The following is a 26,250-nucleotide window of genomic DNA, read 5'->3' on the forward strand; positions in this document are numbered from 1 at the left end:
TTGGATCGGTATCCCGACCTAATGAATTAATATGTATATATTCTGGGGTTCAGAATTCATCGGAGTTTCTACTCTTGTTCACACCAGGGGTGCGTATGTGGTTTCTAAAGGCTTAGAAGGGGTATCATCGTGGAGTCAGACTGGAGCAACAAAAATCGAGACTCACAGCTGGTTGGACCCGCTTGGGTGGGGCAGATGGTGAACTGGGAATCGAATGGGGGAAGTGAGGCTGTGGATTAGGTGCTGCAGCAGCGGCTTCGGGTGAAGCCTTGGGCAGGATTTGGAAGGAGAGGGGAGCGGGCAGAAAGCCGGAGACTGTTGCCAGCCGCTTGTCTTGGTTCTGAATGAAACATCGTAAAACAGCTCTGAGATTTCAAGATCTCATACTTTTCAATGAAACCCTGACAACCAATTTGGAGCCATCAGACCGCAGAGGGCCCCCGTGTCTTGAGCTGTGGAATTGCAAGGTCGCCGAGTTGTCCCCCCTCAGGTTTTCTCCCAGGCTCTGCACCTCTGCCTCAAGTCTGGGGTTGGTATCCTACGCAAAGTAGAGGGCGGCATGGTTCAAGTTCGTGAACTTTAGTCCGAGGCAACACCATTTTAAAAACACTGGTATTACCGAGTGGTAAGCAGCAAGGAGGAACACAATTAACATGGAATCTTTCTGGCCATTCCCCCCCCCCCTTTCTGATTCCAGAATCCCGATTTTTAAGCAATTAAGTCATATATCCAACAGGAATATTTCGTTCATGTTACACCGGGACTAGAAACCCACAAGCCTCACAGGTGATACACTGGAACTAAAGATGCATAGGTCTGAGACTAGAAGAAAAATATTTAGTCCTTGCCTACGGATTCTGTCGCCCATCATCTGCTCTTAATGCGCTCTGTGTCCGGCTCTTATGATTGCAAATGGCCCTGTTTTCAAATGGAAATAAGACTTGCAAACTGATTATGTGTATTGAATCAGAATCACTCACTAGATCCTCTTGTTTAAAATGGATTGGAAAAAAAAAAAAAAAAGGATGATGGCTGCAGGCCTCTGTAACCAGCACACCCTCTTCTCTGGAAGACCTATCTGTTTTGCAACTTCTTGCCATTTGAACATGTTATTAGACGCGTTCTCACGACCGGCCAGGAAGAACACAACAACCAGAATCTTCTACGGCAAAGCTTTATTGCTTATATCTTTATCGGGCCAGAGTGTAAGAAGCAAGAGAGGGAAGCAAGAGAGAGAGAAAAACGAAACCCCTTCTATTTTAAAGAGAACAACCATTGCCTAGGGCGCATCACTCCCTGATTGGCTGCAGCCCATGGCCGAGCTGACGTTCACGGGAAAAACAGAGTACAAGTAGTCGTAAATACCCTTGGCTCATGCGCAGATTATTTGTTTACCAACTTAGAACACAGGATGTCAGCGCCATCTTGTGACGGCGAATGTGGGGGCGGCTTCCCACATGAACACATTTCAGCCTGATAATTACGTTACCATTGTGTTATGGCCCAGAGCTCACACACCATACCCGCAGCTCCTCCCAGCTACCCCCAGACCAGCTCCACCATCATTAACCCTTAAACCACACACCCCCTACCCAGCCTTGATCCACTTCACCACAACACTTGGGTCCACTCACTGAATCTAGCACCTCTCAGATGTCACGACTAGGGACAGAAGCACACACTTTACCCAGGCACAGATCTTCTCACCTCTCCCCTTAGCTTTTTTCCCAGTTCTCTCTGCTCTTTCCTGGCTTTTCCAGGAAGAAGAAGAAGAAAACCCAAACAAACAAACAAACAAAAAAAACAAAAAAAAAAAAAAAACTACATTATCAGTAGGCTCCCAACTTTCAGAGTCACACAACCCATAGAATCTGAGTGGCAAAATTTTTTAAAAATTAATTTTGTGTTGCTGTGGCGTTGTCCTTGCTAGAAAGGTTTCCTCCAGGAAGGTCAGTATTAAGGTGGTTGGATAACACCACAGATATCAAATGTTTTCTCTTTATCCCCATCTCATGCTGCATGATAGGCTATGGAAGAGTGAGCGTCTTGTTGTTAAGTATTTCCAATGGATTTTTTTTCCTTCTATTTGATGTCAGTATGAAGCAGATACACTGACTCTATGGTTGTCCAAGCTTTACCCGTTCTATCAAATGTGGGTATGGTTTAGTGCAGCATTTTCAAAACTGACTGAACCCTTCCTAGCCTCATCATTGTAGCCAGGAAGCAGTAAATGAATGGCCAAGTAATGATGCTGGGTGATGCTAGTGCTAACTAGCTACAACTTCTGGCTGGCTAGCCAGAGGCAGGGATGCCTGCATGCTTTTGACTCAGGGTTGCATTTTTCCCCCCAGCAAAGTCATGAGATGAAATAAGCTGCCAGTCTTCTGCCCTCCCACCTCCTGTCTTCCCCTACACAGGCCTGCAGACCTTGAGGCACCAAGGAGTGGCCAGGTCTGGAGAGACAATTAATCCTCTGAAGTAGCCTGCCTCTGCAAGCCTATTTAGAAACCTGGTTCTCCGGGAAAGATCTATGGGGGCTCTAACAACTTTCTGGCCTAGACAGGATAGTCAGCTCAGTAAATATTGTCTGGGTATCTTGAGTTAGGGCATAACAGGCGGCTAGCTCAGAGGATTGTTAAGGCAATTCTCAGGTTTACATCCCAGTGTTCACGGTATGTATGCGGTGTATGTGGGAGATGAGGTAAATCAGTAGCATGCAGATCAAATAAGCCTGTGTCTCTAGCACTTTGGAAACCTCAAGCAACATCTTTGAGAAGTGGGAATTGAAAGAAGGTGGTATTTCTGGGTGATTTCTCACAGAATCATTTCAGGCACAGTAAGTGGCAGGGTGGGGGTTGTGTGTGGGGGGACTCAAGGCTTTCTTCCCATTATATGCAGGATAATTTCTCACAGTTTGGAAATAAATTTTAACAGCAATCACCCAATGTCCTAGAAGTGAGACACTCCATCAACAACCTCTGCTCCTGATAACTGAGTGCTAACTAGCAAAGACAAGATTTTCTAGAACACGGAAGGACATGATGGGCAGGGTTTGCCTTGTTCACTCTTCACCAACAGTAAGGCAGACAGGCGCTCTTATTTCCACGACTATGTTTAGACCCACACAAAGTGACCCTTTGATATCAATAGAATGCAGAAATGTTTCTTGTTTCGATTTTCCTTGCTAAGTGGAAGTATTCTTACCAACTCATCTATGACTAGACATTGCCAGTCCAGTAAGATGTCTTGTGCACAGATATGTCTCAGGCACCTTGCTAATGAATGATGTTAACATCTCTGAGCACAAAGCAGTCTTCTAGAGTTTCACATGACAAGAAATAAACATCCCAGCTGAAAATGGGCCAAAATAAGGAATTTTTGTTTCTCTTTAAGGGAAACTAGGCTTCATCTGGTGTCTTGAGGTAATAGATACATTCAATTTTCGTCTATCTAACTAATATGTTCTGTAACATTCAGTTCTGTATTTGAGTTTCATTTTTAGAAAATCTTTTGAATAGGCATGTAAAATCATACACACATAAATAAAAACATCCACTTTTCACATTTATACCTACATCACATTTATACCTACATACGGAGTAGGTAGAAACAGATGTTTCCAATCGGGGGAAAGGAGTCATTTACCAAGTCCTAACACTGACAATGTTTTTGTTTCTGTTTTTATTTATCTTTCAGGCACGACACAGCAGCAATAAACTTACATTGGAAACTCCTACCCCCAACCAAAAAGACATTAAAATAGGAAAATGTTATCCAAAATTATGCAAGAAGCCATAACAATAAAGGGGATAAATGTCTAGGAAGCAGAAATAAAATGGGAACTTATCAAATGAGGACAGAGACCAGGGGTGCACCTAGATACTCTCCAAGTTGGCATTAGGTCACTATCAAGAAGAAATGCAGCCACCACTTCAGCTGTGGTTTCAGATGTGGCAAGCCTTGTGCTGTCTCGCTGACCTAGCTCTTCTTCCATTCCTTTAAGACATCATCATTAAAGAAAGTTCAGAAATGCAAATGTGTGGGGTGGAGGTGAGGGTTCATGCCGCCCTTGACTCAGCCCTTCAATAAAATACATACTTTACTTTCACCCATACCAATTCCTTGGGATGCTGAGAGGGTAACTGCAGAGAGGCCACACCTTCCAAAAGCCACCCACTTGAAGAGACACCAGAAAACTTTTTGTTGAGGCAGGATCCCAAACTGGGTGCCACTGAAGGTGAGCTGAAGCCCCAGAGACACAATGGTACAGTGAAGCACACACAACCAGTAAAGTAGCAAGGACCGATGAAGGTGGCTCCAGGCATCTGGGAACAAGCTGAGCAAGGAAAACACCACCTCCATCCCTTCCAATACCCTTAGGCCATGTCTTTTCGTTTGAAACAAGCTTCTAAATAGCGGAAGGATCATGTTATCTCAGATTCACATTTCCCAAAGGACTTCCCAACTAATAAAACCGTCTGCTCGCCCGGCTTCGCTCTAATAACTGGGGAGGGATGCGAAGGAGGAGAAACTATGCTAGCCGATTCGTCTTCAACTCCTTGCTTATAAAAACTGAACACCTGCCTGGTTGACTTTAGCTCATCAGGCAGTAGCCATTTAGCCTATATCAGCATGGTTCACACAGATTCTGTATCCCTCTCCCCCCACCCCCCATCTTAAATTGGCCGGCTTTTAAGATAAAGACATAATAGAGAAAGCATTGACCTTACCTGGTCCCTAATGAGTTGGAAGTCAGAAAACCTCTCTCTCCTTCCTCTTATCTGGGATCGCCTGAGAAGAGACTCAGGTCTTGAGACAGCTTCTCAGTCCTCATCGCTGCCCAGATTCCGGGCAGCCCGAAGAGTGTGCGGCCTCGAAAGTCTGCGAATCTTCCTGGGCTTTCAAAATCAAAACCAGATCCAAACATCGCCAATGGAGCTCCCAGTCCAGATCACTTAAAAATCTCTTGGAAGACTCTCAAGCAAGTCCATCCCTACGAAAGGCCAAGCACTAAGCAGTGGCACGGAGCGCTGTCTCCTCGAGGCCCTGATAGCCCCGCAGACGTGAACGCCGGTCTCGCTAACTGGACCCAGACACCGCTTACCTTGTTTTCGCGGGCTCCAAGCTATCTCCACCTGGCTAGGCCCTATCTCCAGTGTATTCCCACAAACTGTGACATTTCTTTCCTCGTCTGCCTCTTGGCCTTTAGGACCCCAGCTCTATCCTAGTGGATGGCCGCACCATCCCGGGATCCCTTTCTCTCCCACTCAGGGCGCCTCTGTCCTGTAGCTTTCGCCACTTCTCTAAGCCCAGCCAATCCACCGCCCTCCAGCTGAGAGAACTGCTTCCCCTTCTCTTCGGCCCCAGAGCTCGGGGTTCCCAGGCTGGGGCGGGGGTGGGGAGCCGCTTTGGGATGCTAAACATCAAACAAGCCAAGCCTGGGGTTTCAGGCCCCGAAGCCACTAGAGCGGCTCTCCAGGGCTCTCGAGAAAGTCCTCGTGTTTACACGGCAGGGTTGGGTGGGGTGGGGGAGAGGAGCAAAGAGGAGGATGCTGTCTGCAAAATCCCCCCACTGCCTGAGCCATCGCGGCCTGGGTTGGGTGGGATACTTGTCAGGGGGCAGTTTCTAGGACATTTGTTCTATCGGCTCACTGGGAAAGCTTGCCCATCTTCCACCAGCTCAGTGCCAGGGCATCTCCAGAATGTTTATTTCTTTTCCTGGGAGGTCAGAACCGACCTGAGCCTGAGTTTTTGAAAGCCTTAAATAAGAGAAGACCTCTTCTAGATGCCGATCAGTTTGCAGATTGTGTGCTGGTAGGTGTCTCCAAACTGTGGGGACTTAAACCTTGAATCCAGCTCACCTTAAACCCAGCTCCTAGTTTCCTAAAGAGACACGCCCCAGTCAACATCCTAAGATTGCTTCTGTAGCTGACACACGTTCCCTAGGTAGGAGCTGGGAGAATCAGAGTGAATGATGACAAGAGAGGACCAAAGCCCAGTTTGTTGGGTCTCATTGCCAGGGCCCTCTGAGTTCACCTATCTCAGGGACAAGTAAACAGACTTCAAGCTAAACCGGCTGGGGAAGAATGTATTTGCTAGGAACTCCAACTAACCCAAGGAAGATAAGACAGAGTGCTACATTACCCTCATATTGTTACTCTTTTACAATGCAGAGAGCAAGGGCAGCTTGTGTCTAGAGCAGGCTAGGCCCTGTCCCTGTCTGGGCTTGTGCTGGCCAGTGGAACTGGTAGGGCTAAACTCAACCCTCACTTAGGAGTTGAACAGCAGCTGCCAACACCTGCCTCTCCTGAGCAAGAACAGCCTGCACTCCTTGTACGAACAGAAATAATTATGCTTTCCTGGTTTCATTTTTTCCCCCCAAAATGTGAGGTCTGCTAAGAGGAACCCCACACATACCCTGTAGGCTCTCAGGAGAGTCAACCAACTGTCCTTTCAGAATATCAGAGTACCTTCAAGCTATGAGAAGCCATATCCCAAAAGGCAGGACTGGTTTTCTCAGGAAGAGAAACCAGCTCCCATTACTAAGGCACGACAAGGTAGAAATTCCCTGGTCATCAGTGAAAAGACTGTCAGATTTAAGTCCATGCGTTTAAAAAAACAAAACAAAAACAAAACAAAACCCAACAACAAAACCAAACCAAACCCAAGATTCTGGGGGATAGATACAGTGGAGAAAAACTGAAAACAGAATGTGATAGAAGATGATGGAAAGAGGAGAGATGGGAGGTTAGCAGGGAAAAGATAGTTGAATATCTCAGTGAAGAGTGACCTTGTACTAAAAGCTCATCAATCGCCATAACAGACCCTTGCAGGCACCTGCATCTGCTGCCCACAGGCTGCCTTGCCTGTATCACTTTGCCAGGGGCGACCATACAAATCAACAACAGTTCACCCAAGGAGCTATAATTTTTGTCTCTGCCTTTAACTACTCTTCTACTCTGACTCCCGCCGCAACTGGGATGGTTTCCCCCAATATATGTATCTGATAAAAGTCAGAGGTGGGGATGAGGGCGGTTAAAATTATTTTGGTTTTGTTTTGGAGGATTAGTAGAAAGTTGGGGATAGGAGAAAGAATAATTGCTGAAACGGTTTATGCCTCTAGATATGGAATGTACTGGGATAAAGAAAGCTCAGTCCCCAATGTCTTGATAGAGAGAGGCATGCCTAAGCTGGCCACCAAGTCCACATGGAGACAATACACGAAGGAGAGTTCTTGGGGGTCAGGGGGAGCTGGTGATCCCCCCAGCAGGAGGAATCTCATTTGTTTGTTTGTTTGTTTGTTTAGAGTGTTGAAATAAAACCCAGAAATTCTTTACTTTTGGAAACCAGCAACCAAACAGAATCTAAGGGTGAGGAGTTTGGGTGAGAATTAGAAATACAGGTTTGGCATGCAAATGTACAAAAGCAATCTATGTACTAAAACTGATGGTTCCTTTGGAGTTATTTTAAGTGGGTGTCTCAGATGTGTAAAACCAGCTTTTGAGGCTCCCCCCCCAAACAAACACAAACAAAAATAAAGCAAAAACTAAACCAGGAAAGCTTGGCTCTTAAAAAAATAGCCCCCCTTTTTTTCTGTTTCTTCCTTTACTTCTCCCTCTAGTTTACTTTTCACTCTCTCTCTGAAATAGTCTCAGGACTGCTTAAGTTTTGGTTCCACTAACGTTCAAAACTGAGCGAAATTCCTTTTTCTTTTGGATAGAAACTCTGGAATTGACTTCCTTACCTGGGTCAGAATCCTGAGCTCAAACCCACGAATTTGGATCCCATCAGGTTTAATTCCAACCGCCTTCCCGAACCCATTAAAAGCCAAATCAAAACCAAACAAAAAGAAAAGGGTTTTAATCAGGAAAAAAACCATCTTTTTTAATTCGTATAATTTATTAGAAGCTTCTTAGGAACTATATTTAAGCCAAATATCTACATAAGTTACAACAGAAAAAAAAAAAGGATTGGTGCTGCAAATACCAAACTGCCAAATAATATACACAGGTTTGTCAATGCCCCTTGAAAAAGTGAGGGACTAGGGACTGGGACTGGGGTTCTTTTTACAACATAATGTACAGGTTACTAAAAACTAGGCATTTAGTCCAACTTTTAACAGCATTTTACAGCTACAAGTTCACATCAAACCTAAAACAATTTTCTGAAAGGCCAGCCTGGACTGAACCTGTAGGGCCAGAGGGCGCCTGGGAGGGGACACTTCCTTTGTGTCAGGTACAAATGGGTTATGCTGAAGACTTTCCTATCTCCAGCGTCTGTCCTCCCTTCTGAAACATACAAACAAACGAAAAATCCTGGTATTTACAAGCAAGCTCACTTTGCTGGCAGGGTGCATCCACAGAAAAGTTTTCCGTCTTTAGAGTTCAGGGCCATGGAAGCATAGAACAGGCTCCAAAACTGTGCCATGCCTAAGCTTGGGAACCCATTTGAACTACCAGAAAGACACCCCAAATTTGTTCTCTGTCCTTCTCTGTTTAAAGAATCCGTAAAGGGTTGAATTTGCTTGGCTGTTTCTATTTTCTTTTTATGTTAAAAAACAAAAAGTCTGCAAGTTTTAGATAGTAAAGAGAAAGGAAGGGGGGAAAGATGAAGGAAGAAGGAAACAGAAGAGGAGGGGGAGAAAGAAAAGAACGAGCGGGGACAAGAAGGAGGAAGAGGAGGAGGAGGAGGAGGAGGAGGAGGAGGAGGAGAAGAAGAAGAAGAAGAAGAAGAAGAAGAAGAAGAAGAAGAAGAAGAAGAAGAAGAAGAAGAAGAAGAAGAAGAAGAAGAAGAAGAAGTCGTCCAGCAGTTTGGTCTTTGTGTACTTTTCCTTGGTCTAAACATAAACAGATTCTTAAAAAAAGTAGAAGCGCGTGGAGCAGCGGGCGAATGGTGGTCTTTGCGGAAGGCAGAGGGGAAGCGTTGAGGTCGCGCGGGGCTCAAGCGCATCTCACGTCTCACCAGGTCCGACCATAAAGCAAGGTAGAACAAGACATGGCGCCATAGTCCGAGCCCGAGGAGTTCAGATGGGATAGGCTGGAGACCTGGCCCTGCAGCCCCGCGGGGCTGGCTGCGTGGTGCGCCAGGTCCGGGGACTGCCCTGCGCTGCCCGGCTGGTGGCCTGGGTGTGCTCCTAGACCCGCGCCACCGCTGCCCACTGAGATGGCCGCGGCAGCCGCTTGCGCCGCCTGCGCCTGCTGCTGAGCTTGTTGCTGCGCGTGGCTTTGCAGGCTTGCGGCTCCCGGGGCAGGGGCGCCCGCCTGGCAGGGTTTGCCGTCTTTGACTAGGACCGGCACGGCCACCCGGCGCGGCGACTGCTGCTGAGCTTGCTGCTGCTGCGGGCATCCCGCACCGCCACCGCCGCCTCCGCCGCCGCCGCTGTCCTGCTGCAGTTGTTGCTGCGCCGCCTTGTCCTTAGCCTGGCGCTTCATCTTGTAGCGGTGGTTCTGGAACCAGATCTTGACCTGCGTGGGTGTCAGGTGAATCATGCTGGCCAGATGCTCGCGCTCCGGCGCCGACAGGTACTTCTGTTGCTTGAAACGTCGCTCGAGCTCGTACACCTGCGCCTGGGAGAAGAGCACCCGGCGCTTCCGGCGGGGCGCACTGGGCAGCGGGGCCATGTTCTTGCTCACGTCCCCCAGCGAGCCCAGGCCGCCCATGCCACTCATATTCATGCCGCTCGCCGGGCCCATGAAGCGGGAGACTGTAAGCGACAAACGCACAGCGGTCGGCTGGGGCCGGGGCCGGGGCAACCCCGCTTTCTGTGCCCTTGGCCTGCCCGCCCCAACTTTCGACGGCATCCTCCTCACCTAGGCCGCCGCCTAGTGCTCTTTCCCAAAAGAGGCCCAGCTAGCGGGCCGTGCCGTCGAACTACTTAAGGGTTTAAAGTCTAGCTACTCCTCATTGGTATCAGTGTCCCTTTAGACCCAGAATGTGCAGTGAGGGAAAAGGGTTGCTTTGACTCCTTTCATGCCCAAGCCAGGTGGGAGACCCAAGGGTGCAGAGAGCTGGGGTCGGACGGTAGACCAAGTTCAGGAGCTTAACAAAAGGGAGTTTTCACTTACAAACGCCCCAGCTTCCAGGCGCTTGGCCTCTCTGGCTTTCTCTCTTGCGGGCTCTAGGTGAGGACAGCCACCCGCCCGACCCACGTAGAGCCTCCTCCAGAGCTGTGCGCCCTCCCAAGCCACCCAGAGGGAGACTTTTAGAAATCGAGGCAGCCCGACCGGGATGCATCCCAGCAGGGCGGCTCTCTCTACTCGCCCCTCCTGGTCCCTAACTCCTCTGGCCCGAGTTCCTAGCCTCCCTAGCCGAGTCCCGGGTGGGCCTTCCTTAGCTCCCTGAAGTCTTGAGCATCAAGTCTGTCCTTGGTGCCTGCGGTGGTCGGGTGCTAGCACCTGTCCGCAGGACCCCAGCTCTTCTAAGTACCTCCTTTGAAACCCTTGCCCAGCGGGGGGAAGAAAGTCCAGTGCCCTCACCCCACTCCTACACAAGGCTGTTCGGCTGCCCACCCCGATGCCCAGCGCCACCGGCGGGCGCCGCACCTCGCCGGCCGCGCCGACCGCGCCTCCGGTGCTTAGCCCGCGGCCCCGCGGCGGGGCGGCCTCACTTACTGGCGGGGAAGCGCGGGTCTGGGTTGGCGCCGTACCATCCGGGGCCCGAAGCGCTGTTCCGCATGGTGTCCTGGTAAGGCGGCAGCTCGCTCATGTTGCCCAGGTTGCCGTTGCAGTAGCCCCCCACGGCGGAGTGCGAGAGCTGGGGCACCCCCGCCGCCGTCATGTGGTAGGCGGCGGTGACGGCGCCGTGGTGCCCCACGGCGTGCTGCTGCATGGCCGCGGCCGGTGGGGCCGCCTGGCCCTGTCTGTACGCTGCGAGCGGAGCCCCGAGGCCGCCGCCCTCCATGCCCACTTTCTTGTAGCTTTCCTCCAGGGGACTCAAGATGTCAGACACTGAGAACGGAGTCGTGTGCTTTGGACTCATCGACATGATTCGGCGTCGGCTGGAGGAGGAAGGAAGAGGAGGAAAAAAAAAAGGGAGAGGGGGAAGGCGAAGCCTCGCTACTTTTTTTTTCTCCCTTTGCCAAATATTCTGGTGTTACCTTAACGCCGATCTTGTTGGATGTACACGTAACGGAGTGGACCGAGTCCGCCTTAATTGGCTTGAGTGGAGGCTCGGGGGCTGCCTCGCGTTTGTTTTAGCCCGGCGCCAGGTTTTAGGCAGCCACCAGAGGCGGGGCATAAGCGCTAAAGCAACAAGACAATAGAAGCCTACATCTTGCCCGAGATAATTAGCTTACATGCTGATGACAAGGTAAACACCTTTAAGCTTCACTTGTCAAGATTTTTAGGTCTCAAAGAGAGAAAGAAGGAGAGAGGGAGAGAGAGAGAGAGAGAGAGAGAGAGAGAGAGAGAGAGAGAGAGAGAGAACCAAAGCATTACTTTCCCCCTCCCTTGGACACCCCCACCCCCATTTTTGTGGGGTGCCTGTGGCGCGCGAGGAAAAGGCGGGGGGGGGGGAAGGAGGAGGGAACCGAGAGCGGGAGGGCCAGAGGTGGGGTAGAGAATAACCTAAGGGGAGGGATGGAAAGGAGAACGGAAGGTGAATACTGCTTTGCAACCAACTTGGGGAGTTACAAAGTGGAACCGCGGTCCAATTTGGTCGGGGTTCCGAGGTCAGGGGCTGGCCTTTGGGGGAGAAGGGGGCTGAGGAGCAGGGAGCGGGATTTCACCTGAGCCTGCCGGGGCTGCTCCTCCCTCCCGCTGCGGCCTCCCAGCCCCGCGCCTTCCCACCGCCTCCGGACCACATCGGGCTTCGCTGCGCTGAGCCCCAGTCACCACCAAAAGAGTGTGCGAGTCTGGGGATGAACCCTGGGGCTGCACTGTTGGTCTATGTGTCTGTCAGTCTGTCTGCTTCTTCTGCCGCCGCCGTCAGAGGGACACCTCTGCTCCCCGCCCCCTTTCCCCTTACCCGAGAGAATCCCAGCGGGCGGAGGGGGAGCTGAGTAAGGGAACGACTGCCTCCGGGAGGCTGTCACCGATCCCCGCGCCACCCCCCACCAAGCTCCTGGCTCCCTAGCGGACCAGCCCCCCCAGCCCACCCCACCCCGCCGCTCCCTTTCTCCACCCCTTTTGCCGGCCCAGGCAAGTACACCGCTGGCCCTCTGAGCTACGAGGCTAAGGGTGCGGGGGATTAACAGGAGAGTCCACCACGGAAGTTGCCCCATCTCGAACAAACCTGGTGCCCCTGACCCTTGCCCATGGCCTGGATACTTCGGCTTCAGAAGCTGATGCTGTCTTTCCGAGGACATCCCAGTCCCAGCACCCCAGCTCAGATCCCCGCAGTTTTCCCTTCCGATGCTTCAGTGAAAGCCCGGGCGGGGAGCCGCGTGAGCGCCCGCAGATCCGTTGCAGAGTGGAACTGAGTCTGAACCCGGGTGGAACTCGTTGTCCGGGAGGAGGCGAATATCTCGACGCCCGCAGCCCAGCGGGCGGGAGGCTGGGCTGAGGCTCGCCTCCTCCCGGAGCTCAGCCATGCAAAAGTGCACTTGCTTCCCCGGGAATAACCAAATATCTTTGTCTAAAGTGGCGGCGTAAATGGCCGGTCGCTTTGTGGCCACGCTGGATATTAGTAGATGAGGATCATTCTGCTTCAATTGGGCGCCTCTCATCCGGCTAGGAAGAAACTGCTTAGGAGGAAGTGGGTTTCCTGTCTGAGCGTTCCCAGGCTTCAAGTGTGAGCCCCGCGCCTTGAGGGTCCTTGGGCGCCTGGCAAGGGGGAGCTGTGGGCTGTGCTCCCTAGCGGGCCCGGGGGCGTCAGCCTCATTGCTGTTACCAGGTCAGGATCAGCAGCTAAGTGGGTTACCCAGCCAAGCCCTGCATGGCACAGATTTGGAGACCACCTCCGTTTTTTTTTTTTTCTCCTTGGAATTTAAGCGTTTTCGTTATTGTTTGTTTTTGTTTTGGCTTTGCTTGTCTGCTGTTCGAGCTTTCTTGGAGCGCTAGAGGCTGGGAGGGCGGAGTGCTTCCTGGCCCGGCAGGTGCCTCCTAGACACTTCGGCGGCCAGTCAAGGAGGCTTCTTGATTTTGGTTTTTGTTTTCACATTTTCTTTCCCCTCCTTGTAGTGAGGGAGCTCCCGATAATGAACAAGCAGTTTTGAACTACTTAATTCAGCAGGGTAGGCTCCTTTCCATTAATAGCAATTATAGTATGGAAAGTTGTTTTATTTGCTTTTTAAGATCTCTCCTTGAAGAGTGCTCTCTACTCCCTCAACACAAAGCCGACGACTAAACTAACATTAGCTTTCCTCACCACCTACCTCCATCGTGAAGGGAAGGAAGGCTCTGGGCATCAGCGGGCCTCCCATCTGGGCCCGCATTTTCGAACCGCCCCCGAGGTGGCTTTGAAGCAGGGAACCCCGACTTTAAGCGGCCAGGTGCGTTGTGTCTCTGTAGCTAAGGACAAGTGGAAAGCAGAGCTCTGCGCTCTCCTTTCCCAGGGACTTCTCTGGGGGGCGCTCTCAAGATGAGCTACAGCACTTTGGTCTACAGTGTCGAGAGTGCAGGGAGGGGAAGCCACGCTAGATCAAGTGAACGGCAGAAAGGGCAGGCAAAGCATAATGCAGACCTAGTCTGAAGGCGCGACCCAGATCTGCTAGCATTGGGAACGGGATCGTCTTAGGAAGTCCCTGGTCCTCCGTCTCCATTTAACCCCGTTATTTTATAATTGTTGGTGGTCATAGGAACACCAAGGGTAGAGTGTCATTTGTCTCTCCCGGTTTTAGTGCCACTTACAGAAGGAGGTAATTCTTCAGAAGGTTTTTTGGTGAGATTTAAGCAAAATCAGGCACATCAAAACACGCCCAAAGCTTTGAGGGAAGAAAATTAAGCTCACTAACAAGGTCGATATTTCTGTGTCTGTGGTTAATATCAAATCCATTGCTTCTTCGGGGGGCCTGTTAGTCTGGAGTGAAAGGTTTGTTCAATCTTCTACAGTCTCTGAGCCGTGCAGCCCGGACCTTCAAAAACACCAGCAGGTGGCCAGTTTGGGAGAATGTACACAAGCTGCATCTTAGCCCTACTGTAACTAGGGGCCCCCATCCCCAGCCGCACAGCACTAGGTGAGGGGCTGAGCTTCAGTCAGAGTTCGAGGGGAGTGATGCCTGGCAACCCCCATGCTTTACCCTGAAGGGGAGGGGAACTGGACTGAGCTTCAAACTTCTCCTGCTGGCACCAATGCCAACAGCTCCCATCTAGAACTGGGGGTGAGGGGCTCTGTTGCACTCTGTGACTTGAACCAAATGAACTTCCCATACTTCTGCCCCTTCATAAACATCCACCATTCTGGATTATTTCCCATGAGCACTGACATCCACAAGAGTAAGCCAGAATTCTCAAGAGCCTTTGGGGGCCTGGGGGGGGTGTTGGGTGGGTGGGTGGGGAGCCACCTATTTATCTCTGAACTCATCCATGCAAAGATCTTGAGAATTCTCACCAGGTTAGTCTTTCTGACTAGAGAGCATGCTGCCTCTCTGACTCATCTTGAACAGGACCCACTCGGGTTAAACCAGAGATATTTTTTTCCCCTCTTGTAGCTGTGGATTAATTCTTAAAAACCTAGTCCACCCCTCATGGCTGGTGCCTCCTGCGCTGTCAGTAGACTGGCCTTGTGGCTAGCAGGACAGAGCTCAGCCCTCATAAGGTTATTCCCTGGTTCAGCCCCAAGGGTCCTCTTTAATCTCACTAGTTAGGAATCAAAGGGCTGCAGAGACTCAGGCTTCACCAGAAGAAGAGCAGAGTAACCATTAGTCTTTGCAGCAGTGTAGCAGAGGGACACTTCCTTCTTCCCCTCCAGTGTCTCTTTGAAAGCTCACTGGTAGAACGCTAGAGAGAGGATGTCCAAACCAGATCTACCACTTGCCACCTACACCTCAGCTTGCTTACTTCCAACTCCCATGAAACCCTTCACATCTGCCAAGGGCACTAGATGTGCTTCTTCTAATGCTGCAAAGTTCAAAATGTTATCTTACAATTCATGATTCACTTAGCAACTACTCTTGGAACCCATGCTGTATCCGATATTTGGTAGGCTAGGTCAGAGTATTTAGCCATTAACGACCTATCTATGGCCGGTCTCCACCTGAAGCTTCCATATTAGCACTAGATCACTGCAGTGATGTATAATTACTTTGTAACAAGCATTGAGAAAGGGGGCGTGTCCCAGTGAAGTTTTGTGTCCTGGATTAGCTAGGTTAGTGCTGGGGGACTTGGGGGGGGGGGTGGAGATGCCCTGGAGTAGAGCTCAGAAATCTTGGTGTCTGAGACCTGGCTTTACCACTTTCTGATTATGTGAGCTCCCACCATCCCCTGGAGCAAATCCCTTCATACATGCACATGGACACCATACATGCACATGGACACGTGCATGAATGTGTGCATACACACTGTATGTGGGGATGTGGTAGAAGCCTGCCTCATACAACTTCCTACTTTGCTGTGTCAGTGACTTAAATAATCGGTGATGAGATGCTGTGCAGGAGTTTGACCGTCTTTAAGCACATTAGCACAATGAATTATTCTAATTCAGTATTTCAGACTTCAACTTGGGGATCAAGCCTCTAAGGCTCTGTAAGAAGCAACACCCAATCCTCCGATAGCTACTGCAGGTATAGCATCTTTGCTGTGCTGTACTTGGGAGGACTTGATGGGGCTGGGGAGATGTCTCAGTGGTAAAGAACACTTTCAGAGAACCTGGGTTCTATTCCCAGTACAGGATTTATGTCTCATAACCTTCTGTATCCCATTTCCAAACAATCTAATGCCCTTTTTCAGGTCTCTGCAGGAACCAAGCACACACTTAGTGCATTTAGACAAGCAGTCTCTCTCTCTCTCTCTCTCTCTCTCTCTCTCTCTCTCTCTCTCTCTCTCTCTCTCACACACACACACACACACACAATTTTTTAAAAGAGTGGGGTGGAGGCAACCTGGCACAAGAGCAACAGAAAGTGGGGAGAGAGGGTTTACTATTCTCTAACCCAGAGATCCAAGGAGTGCCTTCCAAACATGGCTAGTTTCTGAAAAGTTTTCCAAGACCCCTCTATGCTTTCCCAAGCTTTGAAAGCCTCTCTGGGGTCCTCACTAGGCAGGCTGAGAATCAGGACAGCTTTGGAGTGTTGCAAGGAAAAGAGCCTACTGCCAATTCTTTTCTTGGCTTAAAACCTTTGAGATATCTCCTTAAGTCGTGGTTTGTGCGGCCGGAGTGCAGGGCTGGGAGGACCATCACAGCATCTCCCTGACAGGAGGATGCTCTTGTGGAAATGAGATTCCATCAGAGAGTCCTCCCAGAGAGTCCTCCCCCTCCCCGCCGCCCCCCCCCCCTTCCCAGGCCTTGGGTGGTGGAGGAGTCCTCTCTTCCCTTGCTCTTCCTTCAGGTCTCAGTCCCAAGTTGTAACCAAAACCCCTATGGGCTCCCAAATTCCGGGGACGCCCCCTATAGGGATGGGGTTTGAGGCAGGAATGAATCTAAAGAGTGGATGATAAAGAAATGGGAAGCAAGCACTAAATCATACTTTGAAATGAGGGGGACAGAGATGTGACAGACAGAGATGAGAACTTGGAGCAGGGCGCAGACAGCGCTGGGCACACTCAGAGTGAGAGGTGTGAGAGATGGGGAGTGAGAGATGGGGACTGTGAACATCAGCCAGTCAGCACTATTCTAAAGAGTGTTTTAGAGGTGCTGAACGCTAACAAAGGTCCTCAGGAAGGCGCGGTTGCTTTGTCCCAAGACCTGGGCACATTCATTTAGCTTTTTATATTATAAATTGCTTGTTATTGTTATTGGGTGCTGCGGTTGGAACTCGGGACCTCGCGCATGCCAGGTGAGCGCTTTGCAAATGAGCTACATTTCCAGTATCTCTCATTCAGCTTTAGCTGACTGATCCCCCTTTCAGCCTTTTCAAATTTTGTTGCCTGTAGTATGCTTTATTTTCTGTGAAGTCGCTACAGCGGAGTTCCCTTCTCCAGTTCTTCTCCTCTGCAACCTTTCTCTTTTCTTTCCTCTTCCCTTCTATCCAACACTTGCCCTCGCGAAAAGTTTCCGACGGCCACCGTACTGTCCCAGGCCCGCTTTGGTGATTTTTGCCCTACAGTCTGGATTCCTCTTCGCTTTCTAGGTGTGGAAGCCTGCCAGATGCAGACCGAGGCGATCCGCGGCGCCCTCTACTGGTCACCAATAGAAATGTATCTCTACAGCCTCTTGGGGAAGCTTTGCAAGTAATTGGGTCATGGAAAGAAAGACTGGTAAGTTGAAAGAGACTGGGAGTGGTTAACCTTCCACCCATCCTCTCAACTGCTTATCATATTACACACTAGTTCAACGTGTCAGGCTTTTCATAGGTGTACTCAAAGCTTTTGCAATATAGTTCCTGATTGACTTAGAATTAACCAGGCACTTTACCTTCTGTAAATCAGGACTGGAGAAGCCACAGCAATACCTAAATTCTCCATCTAATTAGGCTTTAATGTATAATTGTGTTACAGGAATTTGCTTTTCAAGTCTGAGGGCAAGTGGACATGCATTTGGTGGTGAAGTGGCTTTTACTTTCTGCATTTCCAAAGCCTGAAGAAACGAGAGGTACTTGCTGAGTGGCCTGACATTGGGCGCTCTAATAGAATAGCTGCCAAAACTCTTGAAGCTAGAAGCTTTCTAGAATTATCATCACCTAAGTAAGAACCAAGACCACCTGCCCAGGGGTGGCACCACCTACAGACACATCCATAGGCTAATCCTATGGGCTAATTGACCGTGTATTCTTCGATTGGGCTAAGACAGTATATCCTTCAGGCCAGAGCACAGTTATTTTCTGCTTGCTTTTTAGTCAGGCTAACATTGAGAACCAGGGGCAATAAATAACTCAGAAATATGTGAAAATGAGCAGGCTTAAGAAAAGGGCACATTTTAGGTGGACAGAGTAGAGAATATGGCAGGAGTGATCAAAAAAAATGAAAGAGAAGCCACATATTTCATATTGGGACAATAGGAAAGGTCTTTTTTTGGGGGGGTCAGACCTATCAACGGAAATCGCCAGGGTATAAAAATATGAAGTCACCAGAGAAACTTTTATTTCAAAAGAGAGTTCTGGAATGCTGTTCTGGACAAGAGCTTTCTGGGAAAGGGTTTCCCTAAGGTGAGCCACATCCACATGTGGAGGTACTCAGAGGCCATTGCAACCGTGGGAAAGGGGGCTTGGTTACTTCTCAATCTGGTAGCAGACCATAACACCATCCATACAGTGCTGGGTGTGCAAGCATGGTGAATGCAAGGGTTCTGGTCTACAGAGGCTGGCTAGGCTCAGGAAACAACAAAGTGGATGAATCTAGAGAGTAGGTAGCATGCAGAGAGGACTGCCTGGAGCTCAGGTGTGGAGTTGAGGGTGATGTCGAAGTTGCAATGGAGACTATATTGCAGAGGCCATGGACATCTATCAAGGAAGCTAGAGGTAACAAGAAGAGCTGCCCCCAAGCCTCTATAGCATCTGTGCTATAAATCGTAGGGAATATGGGTGGGGCTGCCCAGCCTATTGGAACTTAAACAATGCTTGTAGTACACCCCCTAGATGCTGGACATCCAGCATGGGTTGCTTGCCTTGCTGGTCTTTAGTCTTGTTCTGCTTTGGTCTTCTCTTCCTATGCCTGCATTTTTCCCTTCTGGAAGGAAATGTTTACTTTGTGCCATTGTATATTGAAAGTATGTAACTATATACAATGCTTTCAACAGGTACAGGGCTTACAACTAAGGGCTTACCTTGAAACTCAGTAGAGACTTTATCCTTTCAAAGTCACCACTCTGCTCCCCTTCTTCTGTCTCCTGTCATTTCTTCTCAGGATCCATTGTTGGACTCCTGTCTTAAATATTTATCCCCATGGCCCAGCAATCATTTCTGAAAAGTTCTGAAATTCATATTTCCAATCAAACTTCTGATTTACCTTCCACTTTCCAGACGGTTTCTTCTTCTTCTTCTTCTTCTTCTTCTTCTTCTTCTTCTTCTTCTTCTTCTTCTTCTTCTTCTTCTTCTTCTTCTTCTTCTTCTTCTTCTTCTTCTTCTTCTTCTAAAAGATTTATTTTCTGTATATGAGTACATTGTATGTAGCTATCTCCAGACACACCAGAAGATGGCATTGGATTCCATTACAGATGGTTGTGAGCCACCACGTGGTAGCTGGGGATTGAACTCAGGACCTCTGGAAGAGCAGTCAGTGCTCTTAACCACTGAGCCATCTCTCCAGCCTGAAACTGCTTCTTCTATTGTGTATGTCTATTACGCTTGACTCATTCCAGTTTGAACTTAGGAAGGCTGTCTTGCTGATTGATGCTTGCTTGTGCTTATAATTTAGTAACACCATTAGTATATCCTAACGGTCTTTGCTCCCATTATCTGACTCCTCCAATAAACTCTCCTAATAATCAGCTTGGGTTGCTGTAACAAAAGGTCAGACTGGGTGTCTTACACCACAATTTTTTAAAGTATTTATTTATTTGTGTAGTTTTGCGTGAGTGTTTTGCTTGTATGTATGTATGTATGTATGTATGTATGTATGTGCACTACATTTGTGCCCTGCAATGGTCAAGAAAGATATATGGAACTGGAGTCAGATACAATTAATTGTGAGTTGTCATGTGGGTGCTGGGAACCTAATTTGGGTCCTCAGCAACAGCAGCAAGTGCTCTTACCTGCTATTCCATCTTCCTCACTTTCAAGATGAAGGTCCAGCAGGATTTCTTTTCTGTTGAGGATTCTCTCTGGTTTGTAGATGATCACCTTCTGCACAATAATGAAAGATACATTTCTGAGGTTTATTCATCTTTATTTTATGTGTATTGGTGTTTAGTCTGTATGACAGTCGGTCTCTGTACCAAATGCCTGCACTGCCTGTGAAGGACAGAAGAGGGTGTCAGATCCCCTGGAACTGGAGTTACAGAAGGTTGTTGACCATTATTGAGAGTGCTGGAAACAGAACGAGGTGGTCTAGTAGAGCAGCCAGTGTTCTTAGTGGGTGAGCCATTGCTACAGCTCTGAGAGACACACCTTTTTATAAGACCATGGCTTTATTCTGTTAGGTTCCGGTTCCGCGCTCATGATTTTATTTCATCTTGCTGCACTTTGAAAGTATCCCTTCTAAACTCCAGATATCATCAATATTAGAGGATTAAAAGATGATGTCTTCAAGAGTGTATTTGGCTAAAATGGCTTCTTCCTGCTTAGTGGGCTTTAGTCCCTTACAACACAGATGCCATAGGTCATCTGGCAGCTTGCCCCTATGTTTCTCTATGGTGTTGGCACCAAGCATTCATCTCCTCCAGAGGGCGCAACGGAAAGGCCTCCATCAGATTCTGTCAGCTTGATCATAGGTTATATCTCCCCTTGAACTTTGAGGAACACATTTTTGTTGTTTTTATAATAACTATCGTCAGGTATTCAGTCATAGTAACATGTGGATTAATGCTCACCCTAAAGACCTTACTTTTAAATACAATGGCAGTAGCTTAGGACTTCAACAGACATGCATTAGTAGTACACAGCTCAGCTCATAGCAGCTCAATCTTCATCTTGGATGTCTCTTAAATCCAGCCCCAGGTCTTCATAACTGCTTCTCTTCTTTCACCACCATACTCATTACCATCCATCCCTGGTTGCCACATCTTTAGCTCTTGTTTTAGCCATAAAGCTTACTCCAGCTTAGAGCACAGTCCTTTCCACAATCATAGTGCTACCTAGGCCCACAGACAAATCCCCCATCTCCATCTTATCTTTCCTTAACCTATTCCGTAGATGACCTAACCTGCCCACACTTTGTTCAGCTTTATCGGACTATAATGAATGCGTGTTAAGATGCCTATATTTTTAGGTATAAAATTAAGTAAGTTTTGACCTTCATGTACATCTATGAAAATATGTCCACAAGTAAGAAAATAAACATAATAACCAATGCCCAGAGGTTTTTATGTCCCTTTATAATATATATCTCCTCTTCTTCTATGTTCTCATCCCTGTCGCTAGGCAATTACCGTGGTGTAATATACACACACTGTATAGTACAGTGTGTAACTTTTTAGGATTTTTCCACAAATGAAATCAAACTATTTTGTCTTTTATTCATTTATTATAATGATTACCAATATTTTTGCATATCAATTTTTATGCTTAAAGAAGATTTTCTTCTGATTCTTGAGTACTATTACTTTTTAAATTTAAAATTTAATATGTATGTGTGTGTTTTGCCTGTATGCTTGTCTATGTACCTCATGTGTGTCTGTTCCTCACAGAGACCAGAAGAGGGTATCAAACACCTTGGAACTGGTGTTACAAATAGGAGTGAGCTGCCAGGTGGTTGCTGACAATTGAACCTGGGTCCCTTGGAAGAGCAGCCAGTTCTCTTCACTGTTAAGCCATCTCTCAGGTGCCACATTTCTCTTTTATAGCTATACCAAAATGTTCTTGTTCATTTCTGAGCAGAAGGTAAGACAACTCACTTGAAGGGATACTAGTTTTCTAAGGCTGCTGTAACAGGTTAGAACAATCTTGAAGTGTTAAAAGAACACAGTTCATCTTCTCCCCGGCCTGGGAGCCAGCGTCTGAAGTGAACGTGTCAGCAGGTTGCACACTCTTCACAGGCCCTGGGATGTTTCCTTGGTGGTCCCTTCTCACGTTTGCTCTTCATTGGTTTGTGACTTCATTTCTCCAATCTGTGGCCAGTTTTACATAATGTCACCTATGCCTTTCTGTGTCTCTCTCTCGAAAGATGCTTTTGGTGGTATTGAGGACCAACGTAGGAAGACAGCCTCAACAAAAGATGCTTTCTTTACCTGCAAAACTCCCTTTTGTAACTACTCTTAAGGTAGCAGACATAGGCTCTGCTGATTGGTTAGGATCTTTCTTGAGGTCGCATGTGAGCTCACTAAAAGATCTCCCCAACCCCCAGCCTTTTCCCCAGCCTTCTTCCTCAAGACAGAATCTCACTAAGCAGCCACACCTGTCTTCAAACTTGTGCTCCTTGGCCTCTCTTCCCAAGTGCTGGGTTACGGGATCATGTCAGCTGGTGAAGGTTTTTTTCTCTTCTGTACCATCAGTGAGTGGTACAACTTTTCATCTGAGCACAACTTTAGCTGCATCCCATACATCTTAATATGTGGGGTCTCTCTATAATTTTTTTAAAAATATTTATTTTATATATATGAGTACACTGTAGCTGTCTTCAGACACAGCAAAAGAGAGCATTACAGATGATCCCATTACAGATGGTTGTGAGCACCATGTGGTTGCTGGGGATTGAACTCAGGACCTCTGGAAGAGCAGTCAGTGCTCTTAACCTCTGAGCCATCTCTCCATTCCTATCACTTTTAATAAATAAATTAAGAAGAACTTTAATCTTGAGAAACGTGTTTTAAGAGGCTAGCATGCTCCATTCTGTAATTCTGCACTAAAGTTGATATTCAGAACTTGGGGAGTGTTGTTCAAGAAGTACTTGAACAAATAAATGAATACATGAATGGATGGATGAATGAGTGAATGATGCATGAATGAATTAATCTGCGATCATTGAGTATAGGATGAGTTGGAGGGAAAGGTGTAGGGGTAATTGATCAAAATACACTGCATACATATGTTTCTCAAACAATAAACAAAAATATACCTTTATACCTTAGACTTCTAATCTTACTGTTGCCACAAAACTAAAAATCCCTGGGATTCATCTTCATTATTTTTTTAGCCAGATCTAGCTGTAGAGTCTATACTGGCATTAAACCTGTGCTTTTACTTTCTTAGCCTACTGAGTGCTGGGATCTGCTTTCTCTGAAGTCTTTTGACATAATTTATGTGATTTGAGACTCCTTAATTTTTAAACATCTGTGGACTTTCCAGAGATGCTGTGACTATTAATCATTAATTTGATTTTATTGTGATCAGAGAGCTTATTTTTTTTTTTTTTTTTGGTCTGACCAGAATCTTTTCAAATTTGCAGGGGATTTGTTCAATGTCCCAGAATATGGCCTATCTTGGGGAGACGTGTCCATGCATTTGCATAGCACGTTTACACTGCTGTTGTGGTACAGAGTGTTCTATAACTGTCATTTGGGTCAGCTTGCTTCCCAAGTTATTCAAGACTTTCAGACACTTGCTGTAATTCTGCCCACTTGTTTCATGAGTTATTGAGAGGGACGTAGAAATCCTCAGCTGTAATTGTGAGCTTCTCCTCTGGTCTTGTGGTTCTAACAGAGCCGGCTCTGTCTATTTTGTAGTTCTTTCATGGGTCTTATAAACATTTAGAATTGCCGGGGCCTCTTGAATTCTGGGTTCTATTGCTGTGGAATGATGCTGCTTTTCTCTCTTCTGGCTTACCGCTTTCAGAAGTCTTTTCTCTTTGTAACTATGAATATAGAGTTCTTTTTTACTTTTAGACTGGAATATATTTCTTCCTCCTTTTATTTTTAGACCATCCACGTCTGTATAATTGGTGTGGGTTCTTGCGAGTAGCATATAGCTGAACTTTGCTTTTACTTATTTATTTTGTCTCCTTGGCAGTCTTCGCCTGTATACCTGTGATTGGAATGCTTAGAGCAGTTTTGTTTATGTGATTAGGCTTAGTGTGCATTTGTAGGGGGAGGTGCTGTGTACCTAGGGCCTTGGATGTGCTAGGCAAAGGCTCTACCACGGAGCTACATCCTCAGCACTGGTACTGTTGGGTTGAAACCTGCCATCTTGCTGTCTCTATTTTATCTGAGACACCACCTAGCTTCTCTTGTCTTGTCACTATTTAAAAAAAAAAGATATTTTTAAAAGATAGTTTCCTGCAATTTCTTTTAGCTTCTGCAAAAATTCTTAGTCTAGTTTAGGACACACACCTTTAAAGTCCACACTCTGAAGAGAGACAGGCCAATCTGTAAGCTTAAGACCAGCCTGGTCTACATAGTAAAACCTTATCACAAACACAAACAAAATAATATAAGAAACAAATAAACAAAAACACAAATTCTAACTTTGCTATTTTTGTGGTTGCTTTGATATTGAGTTTGTCATAGTCTACCTCCAAGTACTATACCTCTCCGTGTCGTACTAGAACCTGGCAACCACGCACCTCCATCTTCTCCCTTCCATTTTTTTTTATATTATTGATGTCATATATCATACTTCTAAATATAAACTCTACAGCACATATTTATCACCTTTATTTTCCACAGTTAGCCTTTTTGTGTTTCTTTTCTAAAGGTTTGTTTTATTTTTATATCTACACAAAAATACCACTCCATATTTACTGTGTGCATATGCATATGTCTGTGTGGTGGTGTGTGCATGTGAGCTCAAGCTCCCACAGTCTGGGAGAGGGAACCCGTTTTCCTGATGCAGGTGGTTGTGAGCCATTGGACATGGGCTCTGGGAACTGAACTGGGATCCTTGGTAAGACCAGAAACCAGTCTTAACCACTGAGCCATCTCACCAGCCCCCACACTTACCTCTCAAGGATTTCTAAGCACTCGAGTCTTTTATATCACATAACTTAGTCACTATGTCCTGAATTTCCATTCCTGTTGTAAGCCCTTATTTTCTTGTTAGAGCTATTTTCTTTCTCCTAGAAGAATTACTTTTGAGAGTTTTTCTGTGGGTTCCCAAGCACAATGCTGAGATCAGTGAGAAGGAAGGCAGTGTTATCTGGGTCATCTGTTAGCCCTGCAAGAGTGCCCTCGGTCACCTCTGTACTGTCCTCCACACGTGGCTGCGCTATTGCCCCAAAGAGAAAGGAGATGAGAATGCAAATGGAGAAGAGGCTGCTGGTCCTCTCTGTCTGTCCTCTCCATCACTCTGTCTGTCCTCTCCATGCCTTCTCTCAGTGTGCCAATGTTCCTCTCTGGTATTCTGGTTCAAGCAGGCTGTGGCAGCAAAAGCCACGTTTAAATTAGAAGTAGATCACACTATGTTCTAGAAGAGATGATGGATTTCAATCTAGTAATTCTACCTATGGCTGAATTGAGGCCAAAAAGGGTCAACATGAAATTATTAGATAAGTTTCTCACTGGAAAACTTCAAAATCCCTTCTAGCTTTGTAAAACAAAGGTATTCCTTATTTTACACCAAAACGAAAGAGAAAAGAATTTTTCTACATTTTTAGATTTTTTAGATTTCTCTTTAAAATTCTACATTAAAAACATTTAGATAAAGCATATTTTGTAAATATATAAATTCATAAATAAGTATATGTAACTTGTACAATTAATTTATTATTATTAATTACCAATTTATTAATTTATTTTGTTTCTTTCAATCCCTGGCTGTCTTGGAATTTGCACTGTAGACCAGGTTGGCCTTGAACTCAGAAATCCTTCTGCCTCTGCCTCCTGAGTGCTGGAATTAAAAGTGTGTGCCACTACCACTTGTCCTATATATTATTTTATAAGTGTGTATTTATAAGTGTTCTTGCTGTACCTTGATTCAATCCTGGAAATTAGTGTTATCTTAGCAAAATACACAGCTGGTTTCTATGGTGCATGACTATAATCTCAACATTGTAAGCCTTAGGCAGGAAGATGGCAAGTTCTAAGCCAACTTGGGCTCCATAGTAAGACCCTGTATCTAAAATAAGTAATAATTCTGTGTGTGTGTGTGCGTGTGCATGTGTGTGTGCGTGTGCATGTGTGTGTGCATGTGTGTGTGTGTGTGTGTGAGATGGAGCTTATTACTTAATCTCATGATCTGATAGTTATTAATATTTTATCTATTTGTTGAGATTTCCAAACAAAGTGTTTTAATAATACCCCCCAACTCTCCCTGCCAACTCTCTCATTCCACCCAGAAACATGTCCCTTGCACTTTCATACTTTTTAAATTTTTGACACAGAGTATCACTCAGTAGTTATGGCTGGCCTCCAACTCACTGGGTAGACCAGGTTGGCCTCTAAATAATAGAGCTATGCCAGTCCATGCCTCCCAAGTGTTGAGATTAGAGGAAAACACCACTTCTTTTACATTTTTTTTAATTTTTTTTTCCCAATTACATTTCCAATGCTATTCCAAAAGTTCCCCATACCCTCCCCCCCACTTCCCTACCCACCCATTCCCATTTTTTTGGCCCTGGCGTTCCCCTGTACTGGGGCATATAAAGTTTGCATGTCCAATGGGCCTCTTTCCAGTGATGGCCGACTAGGTCATCTTTTGATACATATGCAGCTAGAGTCAGGAGCTCCGGGGTACTGGTTAGTTCATAATGT

At 46.9% G+C, this 26,250-nt stretch overlaps 1 protein-coding gene and 2 long non-coding RNA genes across 6 annotated transcripts in view; 1 reads left to right on the plus strand and 2 right to left on the minus strand.

The window, feature by feature from the left end:
• The window catches only part of Sfta3-ps (surfactant associated 3, pseudogene), a 38,993-nt gene extending 33,650 nt beyond the window's left edge, over nucleotides 1-5,343 (minus strand). Inside the window, exon 1 of the long non-coding RNA NR_045082.1 lies at nucleotides 4,731-5,343. This is a non-coding gene — a long non-coding RNA (surfactant associated 3, pseudogene). The remainder of the gene's footprint in view (nucleotides 1-4,730) is intronic.
• A 2,514-nt stretch (nucleotides 5,344-7,857) lies between these two features.
• Nkx2-1 (NK2 homeobox 1) lies at nucleotides 7,858-12,831 on the minus strand. 3 transcript variants are annotated; one of them, XM_011244101.3, is made up of 4 exons: nucleotides 11,726-11,801; nucleotides 11,096-11,240; nucleotides 10,611-10,996; nucleotides 7,879-9,703 (listed from the first exon to the last, which is right to left on the minus strand). In XM_011244101.3, the coding sequence occupies exons 2-4, from the start codon at nucleotides 11,233-11,235 to the stop codon at nucleotides 8,958-8,960; spliced, it is 1,272 nt and encodes a 423-aa protein (XP_011242403.1). In that variant the 5' UTR covers nucleotides 11,236-11,240; nucleotides 11,726-11,801; the 3' UTR covers nucleotides 7,879-8,957. The 3 variants fall into 3 exon arrangements, with proteins under 3 accessions (NP_033411.3, XP_011242403.1, XP_006515854.1); NM_009385.3 differs by lacking the exons at nucleotides 11,096-11,240; nucleotides 11,726-11,801 and adding an exon at nucleotides 12,232-12,831 and having other exon boundaries at nucleotides 7,858-9,703; XM_006515791.3 differs by lacking the exon at nucleotides 11,096-11,240 and having other exon boundaries at nucleotides 11,726-12,089.
• A 281-nt stretch (nucleotides 12,832-13,112) lies between these two features.
• Nucleotides 13,113-26,250, plus strand: part of Gm26973 — a 90,578-nt gene continuing 77,440 nt past the window's right edge. For both annotated transcript variants that reach the window (XR_872770.2, XR_872771.2), the window contains exons 1-2: nucleotides 13,113-13,429; nucleotides 17,165-17,291. This is a non-coding gene — a long non-coding RNA (predicted gene, 26973). The remainder of the gene's footprint in view (nucleotides 13,430-17,164; nucleotides 17,292-26,250) is intronic.

The sequence above is a fragment of the Mus musculus genome, chromosome 12 (assembly GCF_000001635.26).
Source record: "Mus musculus strain C57BL/6J chromosome 12, GRCm38.p6 C57BL/6J".
NCBI lineage: Eukaryota > Metazoa > Chordata > Mammalia > Rodentia > Muridae > Mus > Mus musculus.